The 19,513-nt window shown below is 37.0% G+C and overlaps 1 protein-coding gene across 5 annotated transcripts in view; it reads right to left on the bottom strand.

Annotated features, from left to right (window-relative positions):
- GULP1 (GULP PTB domain containing engulfment adaptor 1) overlaps nucleotides 1–19,513 on the bottom strand; it is a 78,423-nt gene that overhangs the window by 28,553 nt on the left and 30,357 nt on the right. For all 5 annotated transcript variants that reach the window (XM_018071837.1, XM_018071836.1, XM_018071840.1 and 2 more), the window contains exons 3-7: nucleotides 16,114–16,185; nucleotides 7,092–7,190; nucleotides 4,169–4,306; nucleotides 1,801–1,917; nucleotides 1,336–1,428 (exon numbers count right to left, since the gene is read on the bottom strand). In XM_018071837.1, coding sequence (XP_017927326.1) covers nucleotides 1,336–1,428; nucleotides 1,801–1,917; nucleotides 4,169–4,306; nucleotides 7,092–7,190; nucleotides 16,114–16,185 — 519 coding nt within the window. The remainder of the gene's footprint in view (nucleotides 1–1,335; nucleotides 1,429–1,800; nucleotides 1,918–4,168; nucleotides 4,307–7,091; nucleotides 7,191–16,113; nucleotides 16,186–19,513) is intronic.

Raw genomic sequence — 19,513 nt, 5'->3', positions numbered from 1 at the left:
GTAAACAAAGCAATAAAATTAATGTGTAAACTAGCAGCTGGTAGTGATTTATTGAAATGAATTCCTTAAAATCAATAATTATCAATATTCCATAATTTTGCTGTAGCACAACTGCTATTTAAGCAGTATGCATATTCATTGTCCCAATAGTCATTAACAATAAAACAATATCTAGGGAGAGAATTTCCAAATGGTTGGCAAATTTACAAATTAAGATCTTAACTCTTTAATAAGGACTGAGACATCATTGTTTTAAAAGATATAATAAATCACTAATGACAGGATATTTTCTTTATTTTTCTAAATGAAATTACTAAGCTCTTAATTAATTCAAATGAAAGGAAATGCACCTATTGCAATGGACTTGAGAGCCTGTTTAATTGAATTCAAATATCCATTTAGTTATTATACTCATAAATAAAACCAACTATAATTCCAATTGTGGAAAATAAAAAATTAAAGAATTGACTGCACTGATATTAAATCTAGCATTAAAATTGATTGCCTATCACTGAATGCTTCATAAGTGAGAAGGCATCCATAATTTAAAACTTTCACTGTGGTAGTTACACAGTATTTATGATTTATGGTGCTCTCCCCTCTAAATAGATTTCAGTAAAATGAAATGGCAGTTCCTCATGAGAACTACCATCTAATCAACATCAAAGGAGAGCACAGACACTACTGAAAAACTGTCATCACCATTACAAACATATTTTTACATTGCCCAAATTTGTAAACGTCCATTTAAAGCGAAATGATGCATGTTCAGGGCAGGAACGAGGCAGTCAAAATGGACAGCTTAAAAGCAGGTCATCTTCTTCTAAGATTTTACTATGCACACATCAAGAAATTTTATTTATTTTCACAGCTGCTTAATACTGTACAGATAGAACACACTTGCCAGAAGAGGGGAGTCGACAGAATCTGTCTGCAATGCAACCTGCATTTTTAGAGGTCCTGCCTAGATATAAAGAACTGTCCCAGTCAGTCACTTAAAAATACTCCTGTGCCAGATCCTGTCAGTGCACAACAGTTTTTCATCCTCAGCTGGAATGTTTACACATCTACTTGAAAGAGTATTTACTGTCTTGAGGCAGCAACAAATAGGTATGACAAGGGGATTAAAGAACCACAATTTGAGAGACTGCAATTTGCACTTTTGTTGGCTTGTCACAATCTCACTGTTAGTACAACACTGCATTTCAATAAATCTGTTACACGATCACTGTGTGTTAGTGGAATCACTGGAAACAGCAGGGATGATAATAATGATCATAAAGGGATTATAAATTTAGAGCAACTTCAGATACGAGATTTATGTCAGGTACTTACTGGAGATGCATGTACTTGTGTTATTCTTAACTGGTTTTCCAAATCTTGAACTTTATTTTTCAGTTCGGCATTTTCCGTTTCTAATTCTTGAATCTACAAAGCAAGTGGTTATTGGGGCAGTCATTCATTTCAACAACAGCATCCATGAACACAAGTTTCATATGAGATCTGCTGATTTAGAAGCAAGGTTTAACTAGTTATCTAACCACAAAAAATAATTACACTTCAGTATCCTCCAGATTTCAACTTTGCTTTTCTCTTTAATGTCCTTGCAGGACAGTAAAACATAAAATACTGTTTAATAGTTATCAAGGGGTTTTTTTTCAGTTTTCTTTTTTTGGCACCTGCTGCAATTCTTAGCAATCTGAGAATAATGCTGGAAATTCTGCTTTCATATACAGCAGGTAACACAAATACAGCAGCATGTTCTGTTATCTCTTCAAAATAACCTAGTTCAGAACTTACCCTTTTCTGTAAACCTGCAATTTGTTTCCTTGTTTCAACGTCTTTTCCTCCGGATTCCAGAAATTTCCTATAAGCTAAGTCAAATGCTTGACCAATTGTTAAGGTTATCTCCTCTGCCTTCACATAAAACATAAGATTGCAATTAGTACGGTGAGAATATTTGACATAGTAACTTTCATTTCAGATGAGCACAAAATACATCACACCACGTACCATATTCAAAGGGTTTACTCAAAACATAATGAAGTCAACACTAGAAGGGAGCAAGTAAAACACTTCAACAAAATACCTTGACAAAATGCTATGAAAGCAACAAAAATACTCTGGATAAAGAAGGGGAACTGGACATAAATGTAAATTAAGCCTTCATAAATACAGATGGCATCCTGCAGTGTGTCTTTTTCTGATGATTTCTGCAGCAAATGCAGCCTGTTCAATCATTAAATAAATTCTTTGATTTTAATGGAACAATGTTTTCATGTTAATGGATGTTTTGATCCTTCTTGATTTTAAATTGGAATTGAACACTTATTTTTACAAACATTATAAATCTTACTCAGCACACTGTAGGGAGGTGTGTTTATCTGCACAACTATTTCCAACTACAAAAATCCAATCAAAGAGAATTTGTGTTTTTATGTGCAAAATATAATAATTTACTAGTTCTATGCTGATTTACATAACATGTTATCACACGTTAATACAGTCAATGCAGAATATCCACTTCAAAACTAATGGAGGTAAAATAAGTGTACAAGAAGCTGATGGAGCACACCAAGGTTTCAGAAAAAAATGCTGACTTATGGCAGGATCAATAAAAAGTGAACATATGGCTACATCTTTTGCCTTAGAACTTTAGTAAAGAAAGTAAACACAGTAAGCAAGAAATTTTTAATTTGTTTTAAACAATTCCACCAGGGAAAAAAAATAAAATATCAGAAAAAACACTAGTCTGGTTAAAGCTAAATAAGAAATTCCTCTTCTTTATTGAAATTAAAACCTGAAATTGGCTGCTACTTGTGAAAGTAGAGCATTCTCCTCAAAGAGTAGTTTTCCTTTGCTACCTGGAAGAACTCAAAGGGTTGGATGTACAAAAATGGTACAGAAGATGATGCTCCCAGCCTTTTATATAATCCTAACTTCTCAGAGGGATGAAGGTGGGATGAAATGAAAAGTATAAACTGAGCTGGGATCCTCTGGAATTTGAGAGTACTAATGCACAAACAGTGAAACAGAGAAAAAAAGGTCAGTGAAATATGAGGTAGAAGAGAAGAAAAAACAATTCATTAGTCATTAAATACTCATAAAAATGGTGTTAGTGCACAGAGACTTTGAGGGCAATTGAAAATCACTGGAATGTGAGAAAAAGGGGCAGGGTAGAAATCTGAGGAGAAATTAGGAGAAATGAACAGGTGTGTCTAGCAATTCTGAATGATACCTACTGAAGGTACTGGAGCAATGCAGGTGAACAATAAAATAATCAGAAACACTGTGAAGCAACACATAATGCTACATAATTGCATATAAGGAAAAAGGAATGTGTAACTTTTTCTAAAAAATATAATTTCATTTGTAGGGTATCTCAGCTACTTCGGAATAAAACAAAAGAAAGAAACTTGAGATTACTAAACCATCCATTTTCAGTGTTGATTCAGTTGGGTTTAGTTGTTAATCACTTCCTTCCAGGGTGACCCTGTTTCAGCTAGACACCATTTTCTTCATTTCCTGTCCTAAAGTATTATTTTTTTTATTTTTTTTTTTTTTGCTATTGCACATTTTTGAACAGCTGCCCTGCTCTGTCTCAGCCACAAGAGCATTTCAGTAGTTGGTGCAATGAATTTTCTTGTTGTGCGTCCCGGGATCAACAACTTTGAGAGATGTGGTGGGCAGAGAAGAGAGAACCTTGGGGTTTTTTTAAAAAATAAACAAAACAAAACCACACAAAAACCAACAACAAAAAATCACCCCGAAAAATTGAGACAGATATGCCAGCAGAAAATCCTGAAAGGGTATCTCAGCCACAGGGTTGCAGCAATCTCCCTAAAACAGCCGTGCAAACATTTCTAGCTTGGTGGGATGGAGCCTGTTCTCCAAGAGCATTGCAGATGCTTCTCCCAGGATGCTGAGCTGAGTGGTAAGAACAATTGTACCAGAAAACCACCTCAGGTCATGGAAGAAAGACACTCTTCTTTAAATCAATGCATCTGAGTCTCAAGACACCACGTGAACATGAAAAATTCAGCTGATGTGCCCCAGTGACAAGGTAGGTTGTGTGCCTTTATTTCATGAACCATTCCTGCTTTGTTTCAAGGCAGGCCAATCACCAGAACAGCCACCTGAGGCCTTGCAAAGCATCTTGCATACTTACACACTTTTCACTGTCAAATACATAGCACAGGTGCTTATTGGATTCCGAGTCTTTGCATATGAAAGTAAATATTCTCTTGTCGGTTTTATCATCAGCACAAAACGATATCCTATGCAGCTGGCAGTTGTGCTGGACCTCCTGCAAATAAACAGAAATTTAAGTTTTCAGATATTACTACACATGCTTAGGATAAAAGAAATAAAAGCACAAAATAAATCTCTGTTCAGGTACCTAAATGTGAGCGAGCTGCAGTGACAGTTTTAAATGTCTCTCACTGTACATGAGAGTGCCTGAAAATGGACTTAAAGTATAACAGAAGTTAGCAAACTCATCTCCTAAAAAATGCTCGTATTTGTACTGAATGTAAACAGGAAGTTTTTATTTGGACAGAATTTGTCTGGAAGCGTTTATTTGGACAGTAATTTCTGTGCTAGAAAATTGGTTTTACTGTTGCCTTGTGTCCCTGTGCAATTTATTTAGAGCCTGATTATGTAAAATAATCTGTTCTTTTTCCAGGTGCACACCATATTCAGATTTCATCATCTCCCAAGGTTTGTTAAAGTGATTTTGCTGAAATGAGTCCTTACCTTGCTTCCTAAAATATAGAAAACAGAAATAAAATGACTTCGCTACCCAAATACAGGGGCACAGAGAAATAAATTTCACATCTAAATAATTTCTTACTTGGGGTGCAAGATAAGCAGCTTTTAAACATTATTATTTGTATATTTTTGCTATTATATTTCGTTTTCCATTATAAAGCAAGTTCAAGCTGTTTAAAAAGTGGTGGCGATGCTCTTCAGATGAGAAAGCTTGAAAAGACTGAAATAAACTATCTCAACCATTTTTTTTGTTGTTTTTCTTCACCAAGTCTCTTCTTGGTATTTTATTTTATTTGGCTTATTACATGGGAAAGAAGCATTTGCTTTAAAGGAAAATATGTCGTTTAGATGTGAGCTATTATCTCTTAAAAAAAAATAAAGAAAGCCTCTGTGCAGCCCTGGGGTTCCCAGATTGCTGTAAGCTCATAAACAAAGGCACGTCCCCTCAGCACACAATTATGTAGCCAAAAAATGCACCACGTGGGCAATCTTTCTCCCCTCCCCAACCGAGTTCATTTTCTCAGTCTTCAGAGAAAATGTTCTTAGCTCTTCTTCTGTGTATTCTACTTCTCCCATGTCCCAAATCTCTCTTATTTAACCTCCTTCTCCCATAGCTCTTGAACACTCACAAAGAATAATACAGGCTTCTCCTGACACTGTTGGGTTTACAAATCCATATAACTGTATTATCTCATTTAAACATAGAATCACTTTTCTGTAATCCTCCCTTTTTTGAGTGCCATGTATAGAGCCAGGTCCTGATACATGATCAGGTCTCTTGTTTCTACTGCAGTTAAGTCATCATGTGAATATAAACCAATATTCCTCTGTAACAATACCAAAGAGATTTGTTTCCACAACACAGCCCAAAAAGTTATTCTAATTAGTGATAACATGGAATTCAAGTAATTTCCTAAAGCACCTATCAATTGTGCAAAAAGAAGGAAAACTTGATTCAAATTTATACTTACATGTAGCTTTCAGCAACAAAGTGGGGGAGCTAAAAAGACTACTCACAGTTGATTACTAGTGGAGTTGTAATAACAGCATTGCTAAGAGATTAGAATGTTCCTACTCTCCCAGGAACATCTATCCCACAGCTTTCTGTTAATCTCTGCAGGAGCAGTTAGGAACACTAACATATTTTGGCATTTAAAACTGTTATTTTAAAGCAGTTGCTGCCAGGATATGGGGTTTAATACCCCTTTCTGCCTGATGGTATGAGGAAGAGGTAAAAGCTGCAACTAAACCTGACATCAATATTTCTTGGCTGCTCTGCTTATGTGTGAACTGTTATGTTGAATTGTGGTTGCATCAAGAGTCTGAGGTGCAAATGGGTTGCAAGCAGCAACAGCCTTTGGAGAAAATCCTGTCCTCCTGTCTGAATACAGCAATTCCTCCAGAATTAAGAAGCAGTAACAAAAGGTTCATTCAAATTCGACATTCAGCATACGTATAAAAGATTTAAGAACATGCAGGTGTTAAGAATTGCTGACTATTGAACAAATACTTTTCAGCTTGTTTATATTTATCTCCTCATTCCTCTTTGAAGTTTGTGAGGAGGATGCTTTATTGCTCCATCCCCCTCCAACCCCTGGATGAGGCACCCTGGGCTACTGGGAGGTGTCCCTGCCCATGGCAGGGGTTTGGAACGAGATGGGCTTAAGGTCCCTTCCAACACGAGCCATTCTCTGATTCTGTGATGATTTTGTGTAACCCCTTCCAAAATACCAGAGAAAACAAAGGAATAGAAAATGGATTTCACTGCTGAAAAGGCAGGAAAAGTCTACAGTAGCGCTTATAGCAACACACCTGAGAAACACAGGCACTCTAGGAAGGAGGGGGTACAATAAAAAAAAGTAAGATCACGAGAAAATAAGAAAAAAAAAGAACAGGTAACAGAAAGAGAGGTGCACTGCCAAAGCAGCAGCACGAAGAATGAGTAACTGCAAACAAACTGTCTCCTCATTCACCTGCAAACACCTACACGTGGCAGCTACACGACAGTGACGAGTTGGAAATGGGTTTATCATGTGTGGTGTTAACATTTATTCACCACACTGTTTTCATCTTCCTCAAAATTTAGAAGTTCTGCTGTGAAAGGATTAAATACCATATTAGGTATAGTCTACATTCAGGACTATCAGTTGTACCTTCCTGGAAACACGTTGCAACAAAAAATGTTATTTTAAAAGATTTTTTTTCCATCAACAGAATATCTTTCATTATAATACTTTAAAATATATAAAAAATAAAAACATTGGAAACAGTGAAATCAATAGTTGCTAGTTTAGCACGAAAAACACACCTAAGTTTCTTACCTTTGTTTTAGGATCTAGGATTTTTACACCATAGATTGAGATTTGTAATTCAACTTTGGGCGTCTTTTGGCCTTCAGATTTCTTGATATGTCTTGCAAACTAGAAGATGAAAAACACAGCAGCAATCACATTAACATTGGGTTTATTTTTTTTTATTAATTCTCATTTCCTCTCAACTCCTGCCACCTGAAGTTGTTTCCTTCCTTCTTCAGAAAGCTTCTTACAAACAACACCAACCAACCCCAAAGTCTCAGCTGGGCACAGAACAGCAGACCTGACTGCTGAATACTCCCATCATTCAAGAAAAAGTATTTTAAAATTACTTAGCATGTTCTCTTGAAACTTCCATTTGCTGTTTATGTGCTTGTTTTAAGCTTTTGCCTGAGATTTCTACGAGACCAGTAGAAACATGAACCCTTTCAGTTTGTCACTGTTGTGTTTTCCACACCCCACTATTTCCACACTCACTTCTGTTCACGCACATGGAGGGGGGACTTCCTGGATGATCCTTTAAGGAAATCAGTTCTTTTCAACAGGGTCAATTTGAAAGCACTACTGCTGTCAACACCTAAGAAGTACTTGATCTCTTCTATTTTATTCCCAGAATTAATCTACCAGCAGTCCACTTCATGATGACTAGACAACACTTTGTATCACAGGGTTGGGTAATGTGTCCTATTCAACACATTTTCCATCCTTTTATATCTTCTCTTCTAGCTGTTAGGTTGGACTTATCTTTCTCTCATGAACAGTGCATATAAAATCAGCAGAGAGTCTAAAACTTGTTCCTGCATAGCAGTTAAGAATTGCCCTGAATTTGGGTAACTTTCACAGCAAATATATGGAATTGCTCCATATTCTGTTCTGTTACCAGCCTTTTCCCTCTCAGGTCTTTGACAGCCTGGAATGGTATTTTCAAATGTATAAATAAGGATGATGATTCACTGAGGGCCAGAGGAGCTGGATTTTGCTTCAGAGCTTTATGTTTGAACACATTGTCCTCAATGGTCCCACTCAAGAATAACTGAGAGCATAATTCACCATCAGTACAAGAAGTCAGTGTGGACAATGACTTTTAGTGGCATAAAGAGTCCAGGGTGTCACCAAGGGTGCTGCCCTATCTTCAGAAGGGTTAGACCTGCAAGATGCAAGCCTGAATTACCTTGTCCCACAAATACTTAAAAACTCTGATTAAAATTCGTTATTCATTTGATTAATTGAAGGTTTGGGTTTTTGCTCTGTTCCTATTGCAACTGGTACTTGGAAAATCTTTCAGTAGTGTCCTGTTTCACAGAGTATGACTGTCTCCATCCCTGTTGTCTCAGTTTCCTTAGAGGCAGTTTTGTTGATGCAAATTATTAGCTAGTTTTGAGAACTATTCTAAAAGCACAACATGAACCTGTTTTACATGTCCTATCCAGACAGTTTATTTACTGATTAATGATTCACAACAGCTGATAGGTATGACACACCTGGTAAAACAGACAATGCCCTTCACCTCCACAAAACCCCCAAACAACAACCCCCACCTAAACCACTCTGTGCCATTCTCAAAACCAACTCTTAAATCTAAACATCCATTTTGCATTTCAACACCTAGGACTGCTACAGTCATTGGGCAAATATTTTATGAAACCCAACTACTCGAAAGTCAAGCAAATCCAACAAAACTTTTAGTTCTGCCTCACTTCATGTATATTAGCAACACATCCTTTTCCTGTCCTCCTATTTATCTTTAAGCCCACGTCTTGAATATGTAAACTCTTAATACACTTTAATCCCCTTCTTTGAATTAAGGTGGGTCATCCCAAATGCATATTTTCATTTTTTTTTTAAATCTACATAGAAAATAAAATTTAAAAACACAATTGCTAGTTTACAACATCTTGGCCAACAATATTTCTTGACTTTATAGGACAATTCAAATGTACTACAGGAAAAAAATAATTTTCTTTGATAAAAATTTTTTCTTTAGTTAACCCTCCACCCCAAAAAATCTGACTTAAATTTTATAATGCAAATTTCTTGTTTACTTAAGTTCATCCTTTTAAAAAATAGGAAAAAAAGATAGGCCAATCAATGTTTTATTAGCATGGATTTTTTTTTCTCCAAGATGAATATAAAACTTAAATTAGAACAGCCTTGAGCTTGAGTGAATCCTGATTTTTGGAGATGTCCCTTTATTATCAAGCCAAGTACAAGTACTTCTGTGCAGGAATGAAGAGGGGGCATAAATATTTGACTTTACTGAGTTATAGCCATGGTATGTATTGAGAATGATGATGGAATGCATGATTTTCCAATGGTAATCATCTCACTGCTCCTGAACAACAGCTACAACGTGAAAACTTTTTTAAAATAAGTGATGTGAATAACTTGCACAAGTTTTAGAACAGCTGGCCAAAGCTTGCTCCAAGTAGTCAAGAAGACTTACAACACTGAGGAAGTTCCAGAAGGCAGTTCTGTGCCAATTCTAAAAAAAGGGTAAACAAACTGACCCTACCACGTCTCCACTCCCAAAAGGCACAAATCAAGTTCAAGAACTTGAGATTTCACGTGAGATGAAGTTATTCATGATCAATATGGATTTTACAAAAAATGCAGCTTCTCAAAGCAGACAAAGCATCTGAATTTTGTATGCCAGTATATTTAAGCAAATGAAGCAACAGAGAGAGAGTATTAGTTAAGTTAGTTACATTAGTCTCCAGATGCAGCTATAAACAGGAAATTGTCATTGGGAAGATATGTTTCTAATGTATTCCAGCAGGGTTTATTTCTTAAGCATGACATTATTGAACAATGACCAGGAGAAAAAAAATAATTACTGATAAAATCTGCAGGCAGAAAAAAATAAGAGGAATAAAGAGGGGGAGGAAAATAAGTAATGATCTGAAATCTAAAATAATTGCAGAGGAAGCTTCCAGATCACAGAGGGTGATGGAGGGGCAAATAACTCAGGGAACACTTCCCCAGCCAGAACACCAGACTGGCACCACAACGGAGCTGGTTTGTTTTCATCCAGGCAACTCTGCAAATCCCACCTGTGGGAACAAACTTTGTTTCTTGAGAGAACACCCTGTGAGGATGGAATTGAGAACATGTACATGTACTGAGAACATGGCAGGTTTTCCTCCTTCGTTCATGTGGACCTTCTCATGAAATGAAAACAGAAAAAAGGAATGCAATCCTTGGGTATTTCTAAGAGATCCCCAAGAAGACAACAACGGCTGCACTGCATCAGATGTCTGTGAGAAAATACTCAGATTTTATGGTCTGAGGGTTTCAAATGGAGAAAAATAACAGGATATTTGCAAAAGTTAGCAGAGGGCTGGAAACCTGCTTTATGAGAAACTCCATCAAATAAAAATTAAAAAAAAGCTAGTAGTAAAAGAAAAAAACATGAAATAATTTCTTCAGCACAGACATCCACACAAAAGAGCTTTTAATCAAAGGTTTAATGGGATACAGTGACCAAACAGCACATGTAGATAAATTTGGAAAAATTGGTGCAGTTCCTTTCTTAGTGTTTTTCCTGCCCACTCCCTGCCCCGTGTGATAACAGATAACACAGAGATACTGAGCAGCAATTTCTTTCATAGCTGACCTTCTCCAAAATGCCAAGTTCAGCCACCTCCCAAACCTGTGTGGGGTTTGAGCAGCACATCCCAACTCTCAGTCAGGTATCAGCTGATTTACCCTTTTTTCCTCTACTTTTTTCTACTAATTCCTTTTACTTAAAGAGGACCCTGGGGGACCTCTGGATCTGGGAGAGGTACAAAAATTATTATCTTATCCTTTCAGCACACATTTGTAGCAAAGTAAAAGTTGTATCTCACACAGTAAACAAGATTATTTAAGAGGGTAAAAATCTGCAGCCTCCCATTGGCATCCAACTGGACGATGATATAAAATTATAATGAATCACAGCATGGCTTGGGAAGAGACACGATGGGCCAGATTCTTAAGCTGTTACTTTATACATATAATGTTCTCAGGCAAGACACCCAGATTTGGTGCAGCTCAGTGGGATGGGCTAGTTTTAGTTTAGCTGCTTTAGAATTAACATCATATTTTTGCTACATCTTTTAAGGTAAGCAACAGATACAAATAAACCTATTTTCTGTGGTTTAATTTTTTCTTTAAAAATAAAAATAGAAAAACCCCTGTATATCTCATCTTTTATTACAGTATCAGGGAAAACTGGATAGTATGAGACTCTTATTAAAATTAATTTGACATGCTTATGCATCAAGTCTTAGCAAACCACAATCAAGAGAAATAATATTAGGGGGAAAAAAATCATGTCTTCAAAATAGCCAGGAACTGTAGCTAAAAAAAAAAATGGTTAAAACAAATCATATGCATTAAAGATACACAAATTAAAACTGTGTTCTTCTATTTTATATTTACACCTCACTGCAAAGTTCAAGAGTATATTCAGCATACTCTGAGATAGCAAAAGGTAGATGTTTCTTTGATTTTGGTGCTAATCTTCAGCCCAGGGATCAGAGGCTCAACTCCTTCATTTTATTCAGGCTCCCAGTGAGACATCAGACATTGCACTTCATGCAGATACCTTAAAATATGTCTGTTTGAGGGCAGTGTAGTTGTGTAAACTGAGAAACAGCTTTGTACTGAGCTTTGAGAAGGTGCATTTCCTCCTTTTCCATCACAACATTCATTATAAGGGAAGATACCTGAAAAAACCCAACAGCCCCTATTTCTTCTGCAGTGTCTCCATGTCATCTTACTGGTCATGTTACAGTACAAACTCTCATGCACGTTTCATGTGGGTATAATGAAATTATAAGCTCTGAAAAACAGCTGTCAAGAAGAGGAAAAGGATGAAGAGGCCACTGATATGTAAAACTGCATCTCTCAGTAAGCGTCAGGGTAGGAAAAAAGCCATCCAGAAGTCCATTTCTATGGAATATATTGTATTTTATTCTCCTAACACACACTGGACTGAGAGGAAGACTATCCCTCTATTAACCACAGTGTAGAAGACACTGCAGTCTTTTTTCCATCTCTTACTTCCCGAAGTCTTTTTTGTTTGTTTGTTTGTTTGACTTGGGGCTGGGTTACTTTTTTGTTGTGGTTTGGTTTTGAGGGGTTTTGGATGTTATTTTGTTTGGTGGCATGGAAGTTTGGGGGTTTGTTGAGGGTTTTTTGGTGGTGGGTTTTTTTTTGGTTGGTTGGTGTTGCTTTTTGGGTTTTTTTGGGGGGGCGTTGAGGCAGGATTGGATTTTAGGGGTTTTTTTTGAGAGAGGGTAAACAGGTATTTTCTTATTCAATTCTTCTCATCTGACTTTCTTTGGTCTTTAGGCTGGCCCTGACCAGTCCTTGAACCATAAATTCTGCTTTCTCCAGTACTTCAAAAAGAACAGTCATGGCTGTAAGGCTTGGTTGGAAACTTCTTTATCCCAATATTAAAAGATTCTCTGTACTCCACCCTTGCAAAAACAAATGAAACCCAGCTTTAACAGGAAAGAGAGCTCAGAGCAACATCCACTGATGGTCCATTAAGGGCAGCAGCAGGACAGCATCACAGCTTGTGTGAAAGAGCACTCTTCACTTCGTGCATCCCTACGGGTCAAGGAGCTGATGAAGAATATTTCAAGTGGTTTCAAAGTGATTAATTCTATTTACTTTATGTCTGGTCATCTCCACTTACAGAACACAAGTGGAAGAGAAACGGATGTTGAGTTGAAAGTTGGGTAAGAGAACAGCCTTAAGTTTGGCCCTTGGAAAAACATTCCATGGAAGAGCATAAAAGGAACAACCCCAAACTCAGGTGTTTACTTCTGATTTCTCCCTAACACCCCTCCCTGCTGGTTTTTTTTTACCATTGGTCTGGTTGTGCTTCCCTTTCCATGTGTTCTGCTGGTCTAGCTGTTCTCACCTCTGGCAACCCTTCAAGCACTTTATAAAAAGGATCAAATTCATTCCTACAGTCTGATCTAGGAGTTATACCCTTCATCAACCAAGGAGAATAATCATTTCACTTTATAAAATAAACTGTGATTTGACAACATTTAGACATTTGAATAGTGTAGGTATGTTTGGAGACAGCATCTTGGTACCAAGATTCTTTAGTTTTTTTGGTTCTTTAGTTTTTGCTTCATTCTAGAAATTAGTTTGACCAGAAAACTTGAAAGAAAAAATTTGTTTGTAATAAATTCACCTTTTTCTTGCAAATAAACCCACACATTCTAAAGCATTAGTGTACACCTTTCTTCTTCCTCCTGCAGTACAGCTCCAAGGACTTTGAAAACACAAGGGGAAATCCCAGCTGGATGAAACCAGTGGAGAACCCTCAAGAAAAATTAAACATAGATGCTCGAAAAAACTGCATCCTCTGATTGCAGCTGACCCAGAAAAATCGTCAAGAAAATGCAAAAGTAGTATTTGGGATAAAAGAAGTACAATGAGGCACCAAAAAGAAAGTTCCTCCAAGTTATTTTGTGTTTCTGCAGAACATCAGCTCCACCTGCTGGGAAGAGCCAGTTCTTGGAATGGCAGCTGCAGATTCTGTGCTGGGCAAGCCAAGAGTCCCCGTGCTGAGGGAGTTCAGGGCTCAGGATTTAAAGAAGTTAAGAGTTGTATATCAAATCTCTACTCTGACACAGTTTGATGACATGATAGCTCAAGAAAAATACTTTATGGTGACAGTATTTCATGGTCTATATATCACTGTAAGCACATGACTTCAAAAGGTTATTAGTGTGATGCATGCCATTTGAAAAAATAGCTCCAGACATCAAGAAAGTGTCAGTTGTTTTTCTGCTAGCTATTAATTTTAATTAACAATAAACTATGATTAACAATGTGATTAAAACTAAATCCACATACTTAAAAATTATAAACACGGCATCACAAGCTACACATCTTCTAAAAACCCTCCTACCCCACAAATCACCATATATTTTCTTTAAATACATTTATTCAACATTTCTTTCAATATAAGCCATTAGTTTTAAAATTTTCAATTAGGATTTTCTAAAAACAAGTTACAGATGTGTGCTTAATAATAAAATCAAATACCTTGAGGCTTCTTTTCAAACAATACAGATACACAATGTAAGTCAGTGTTGAAATGAATATTCAATTAATTGGCAATTGTTTCAAACTTAAAACTTTTTTGTTGCTCTCTGAATTCCGTTCCAAGATTTTTCAAGTCCTTCCAAAAGCTGCCTTTAATTAACTACTTTGGAAGTTTTCTAATGAAGTTATGATTACGTGAGATCACATATAATACTTGACATCTGAGCTCCAAAATTCCAAACTTGAAGAAATGGTGTGATTCTGGCAGCAACTATTTGGACATCTATCTCCAAGGTGGTTTATGTAGGGAACAGGTGTAAAAAGTTAGAACAGATATCAACATACTCCAATGATACCACAAATACATATATGAAATTTCTGGCTCTTCCCACACTTCAGGGAACAGTTATTTGAAATATTTTTTTTGCATCTGCTTTTGGAGCAAACTCTTTCACAGGTAAGAAATCATACAATCCAAAGCCTCCAGTGATCAGTGAGAGTCCAGGTTAGTCTAGAGTTCCACCAGTGAGAGAGAGACCCACTTAGCAGCTGCTTTACTTAGGGAAAGCCTGATAAAACATCATAAATATTATCAAGGCTTCCCCATTGCACGTTATCATCACGACAAATCTGCACAGAATTAACCTTGTACGGGGTGTTGGAATTTTATAAACACGAAACAATGAACACAACAGGCTTCACTCCAGTATTAGCCATAAACTGCATAAGGTGCACAAAACACCACATATTTTGTTTCCATTGGTAGAATGCTGTAATGGTTAAGAAAGGGTCAGACTTACCTTAGCTTAAAGCACTTGAAAAAAAGTTTTTCAAGTTTGTGAAAATTGTGAGCAGTAAGTTATGCATTGAAAGGCCTAATCAACTCAAGTAATCTTATTTCCCGACTATTTCCAAGAAACATTTTGGAAAGATAATTGTTTCAGTAGTTGATAAATAGGCAATTATGGCTCTAACTGAAACAGGTAAATCTTTTTTGGCACAAAACACTCTAAGAACTGACTAAACAAACTTTTATAGGCTGTGTTACTGTTTTTGGTAGAGCAAAAACAAGGACAAAGAGCTTCTGTTTCAATCCCTTAATACAATTACTGATCAATCCTGTAAAGATGGCTTATTCAAGGGAAACCTCCTTTTTAAAAGCTGAGCTACATGAGTAATTTCATGTCTTCTTTCTTCCCCTTTTTATTATGGCAATAACACAGAATCGAATTTTTCAATATTAATTCCCAACGTTTCCTGTTGATTTTCCAAGGAAACTTATTTAAAAGCAAAAAAAAAGTTATGGAAAGCGCAAGAGTAGGGAGAAAGAGTGTTACATCTAAATAAACTAAAGCTCCAGCAGTTCTAGGCAGCTGAGCATGAAGCAGCACAATTCCACAGCAGTGGGAGTGAGCAGGGCAGGGAAATCAGCATTCCCTGCTGCAGCTCCCAGCAGCTGAAGGGCTCTGAGCACATCAGCTGTCACTCAACCGTCAGGCCAAAGCCATGTTATCAGTTAACAACCCTCAACAGGTCATTTCACCAGGATATATCTAATTGTCCACCAAATCCCTCAGTGCCTGAGGACACACAGCCAAGAAGAAACTGTAAAAGTCTGATTTTCTCAGCCACTGGTGTGAATCAGCCCTGAAGTGGGGATGGCAGCTAAAACGGATTCTTGCTGCCTCAGTTTGCATTAATGAAGCCCTGAAGTTTCCAAAGAACAAGCATTACCCAACAAAATATGTTAACTTTATAAATATTTATACATAATTGTGTAACATGTAAGAGAACTGAATATTTGTATAGCTGACAATACAGACATAATAAAGAAGAGCCAACAAACCAGTGAAGAGATTACTAAAAGCAACTGCTTCTAGAACCAATGAATTTACCTAGAAAATGTACAAATTGTCTTAGCTGTGAAAACAGGTTAAGAACACATTCCATTTGTATTTCATTAAAAATTCTTTCTCACCTTTAATTTTCTAACAGCGTCTCTTACAACTTCGGTGCCTTTGGGCTGCTCCACTTCTGTACTGCCAAGGAACTGAAAAGATTGCAATTTGTGAGCAGCAAGTTATGCATTGAAAGGCCTAATCAACTCAAGTAATCTTATTTCCCAGCTATTCCCAAAAAACATTTTGGAAAGGCAATTGTTTCAAATAGCAAATCTTCACATGGCTATTTCTAATGAAGAGAATAACAGGAATTAAATTCTAATTAGACAAATATAAGAGTTATTAAAATCACCTTTAAAAAAACATCCTATACAAATCTGTAAATAGAGGGTAAAGCACCTTTTTCCACATGGAAATCCTTATTTTGGTAATCTCCTTTTAGAAAATAATGAAAAAATGCACAAAAAGTACTGATAGAAGATACTTCCTGTGAATCAACATGAGCCAATCGTTTGGACTATTCTGCTAAAACTTTCATACAGTGATGCAAGACAAATGAAAGGGACTGATTTTTCTCTCAGAGATGCTTGGTACAGTAATTTCATAGATTTAAAGAAACTAGGCTCCAACTTACATAAAAGTGAGGGTCATATTCAAAGATTTTTGACTGGAGTTGATATTTTTACCAAATAAGGTTTTGATGAAAACCAAACATACGCTTGTTAATACATAAAGGGACCTTACCACTTCTTTATTTGCACAACAAAATGCTTTTATGTTCAGTGCAGTTTTGCTTGCCTTCTACTACACTGTTACAAAAGGTATGATAACCCCCACCTGAAGCTGATCTGTGTAATATATTCCTTAATTTTGAATTGCCCAAGTTTCACATTGAGGTACAGTTAGATTTAAGCCACACTAATACATGTATATGCCAAAATAATGGTAGCAAGAACTTCCCCCCCCACTTTCTTACAAAAGTGCACAATGCTTTGTGTAACATGACACACATGTAAAATTTTTTACACAAAAATGTAAAATTTTTTAAGTCTTGGCAGTTTCAAAAGGAACTTAAATTTGCCAAGCTACAGATGCTTTTGACAGAGTAACTCTGAAGTTTTAAATTCTATTAAACACTCAAAAGTTTGAGTAGGTTCAAGTTTTATTCCTGAAAAAGAAACTCTGCAGCTCCACCAATAATTAAGCCTCATTGGAAATTTGCTGCTGACTCTGAAATATGATGTGCCACCTTGCATACAACAAGGTGTAAATCAAAACCCCCCACACACATCTGTCCACGGTCTCTGCTATTACAATTCTCCAGCTCAGACACCAAGGGTTTGTAATAACAAAGCAGAAACCTCTGCTATTTAATTTCTTTCATGCAACATCTCTGGTGGCTTTAAACAGAGGTGGTGATCTTCCCTGGAAAAGTGACAGCTGCACAAAATGCACATAGAGAAGCAGGAATGACTCTTGGACATTATGATACTACACGTGGTAGAGACAGAAAGGGAAGGGTAAATGAATATTGAGCAAGTGTCTGTGGGGGAAAAAAAAGAAAAAGAGTGGATAAGGTCAGATAAGAATTTCAGGGGAATGCTGAAATGCCAATAATCCCAGACACCTGTACACAAGCATATTTATACACTCCACATTTGGCAGAACACGAGGGGTAGAAGTAAAATTGCTGCAAGTTTGTGGGCAGGAATCCTGCATGAACACAGGAAATAACAGCTGCAGGTGTGAACAAGGCTCAGTGAGCAGAGAACACAGGTCACTGCTGCCCAGGGAGAAGGGGAAGACAGCTGAGCACGCTTCATCCATGGGTGATTCCTAATATTTGGGTAGTTTTGAAACTGGTAGCTCCAGAGGCATCACCAGTGTAAGCAGCCTGGTACCTCTCAATAGATTTAGAGCCAGGCTTTGGGTGGAATCGGGTCACACACATATCTAGATTGCCCCAGGTTATGCTGCCTCACCTGCAGTTACTTCTCCAGAAGGGCACAGGGCTGCCCTTTGTTTCTTATTTGCTTGCTCCCATCCAGATAATTGAAATCTGAGATAGCAAAAGACGCCTCAAAAGCAACAGAACCATTTCCCTGCAACTTCCTTCTCAGCTTTCTCCTCAGATTCACAGTCCAGAAAGGATGGAGGTGTCTTTGCTGTATTCAACAAATCCCAGCAGCCAGCCAGTCTTTCCATGAACAGTAACTTCCACAACCACAGTTTTCCCAGGGGCTTGTGCCTCCTGCTAATTCACATCACTGCCTTAGAATGTGGAAGCGTCAAATGAAACTTCTGCCACAGTTGGGGAATCTGTTAAAGGTCACTGAATTTTAAAGCTCACAGTAATGTTTCCCAACCCAGAAATTAACATTTCTGATCATGGAGAGGAGGGAGAAGTAGAGATGTAAACAGAAAGATAAACTGCTGCGAGCACAGGTTTCAAAGACTGACAAGACCTGAAGAAACCCTTTGGGTTTGCTCAACAGGTTACAAAAGAAGTAAACAACCAAGACTCAGAGAATAAAGAAACACCAGCATTTATGGAATATAACCCACCACAATTCCATCAGTCATCTACAATGCACTGTCTTCCAGATGAGAGTCAGTTTTGACACTGAGCATCACTACTGAAGTTTCTATTGCTCTCAGCAGTTTTGAACTGGATGTGGAATTAGAGTTTATGCATAATAAACTATTCAGTATGGGAAAATACAGCAAGATGCATTTAATCCAGATGGACAAAGATTTGTACCTTAAGTGCTAATATCAATCAGAAATTATAAGGCCATGCAATGGATTGTACTGCTTGTATCTACTTGCATCTCTTTTAATTGCAATCCTATATTTTTAAAATTCAAGTAGATTCAAATTGTTTACACATTTCATGCTTGACCTCTCTTATTTATTTATTTATTTATTTTTGGTAAGAGTAATAAAGAGAACACCAGCAATTAAGGGGAAATAATCTGAATATTTGTATTAATTGGACTGTCCTATTTGGGGACAAAATACTGACAGAATTTCAAACTTGAAAAGGTTTATCGTAACAAAATAATGACTATGCAATATAGGGTTACGTAGCTAACGTTTTAACTGGAAGCTTTTTATTGCTTGCTTTTTCCTCTGCTGTGTGCCTTTTCCATGTGAACTCTCATCATCTTTTGTTTAATATTAGGTGCCAATTAGCATGGCATCACTCATACCAATTAAGCTGAGCAAACACATCTACTTGCAAAGCTGGGACTTCAACATTTTTAACAGCAGAACAGATGTAACCTCACAGTGGCCCTTAAAAAACATCCAATCCTGTTTAACAAGCTTTCTTAAACTAGCATCCCCAAAGCAAAACAGAGACATTATAACCAGCAATAGCCCAGACATTAACTCCATTTCCATTGGACCCACTGAAATCACTCATTCTGTGGAACAGAGGTTGCCTCAGTCAAAGAGGAGGTCAATTAACAGCAG

This window comes from Manacus vitellinus, unplaced genomic scaffold, assembly GCF_001715985.3.
Source record: "Manacus vitellinus isolate BGI_N305 unplaced genomic scaffold, ASM171598v3 scaffold_20_pilon, whole genome shotgun sequence".
Lineage (NCBI taxonomy): Eukaryota > Metazoa > Chordata > Aves > Passeriformes > Pipridae > Manacus > Manacus vitellinus.
The sequence above is the reverse complement of the archived record's forward strand: the minus strand, read 5'-3'. Positions and strand labels throughout refer to the sequence as shown.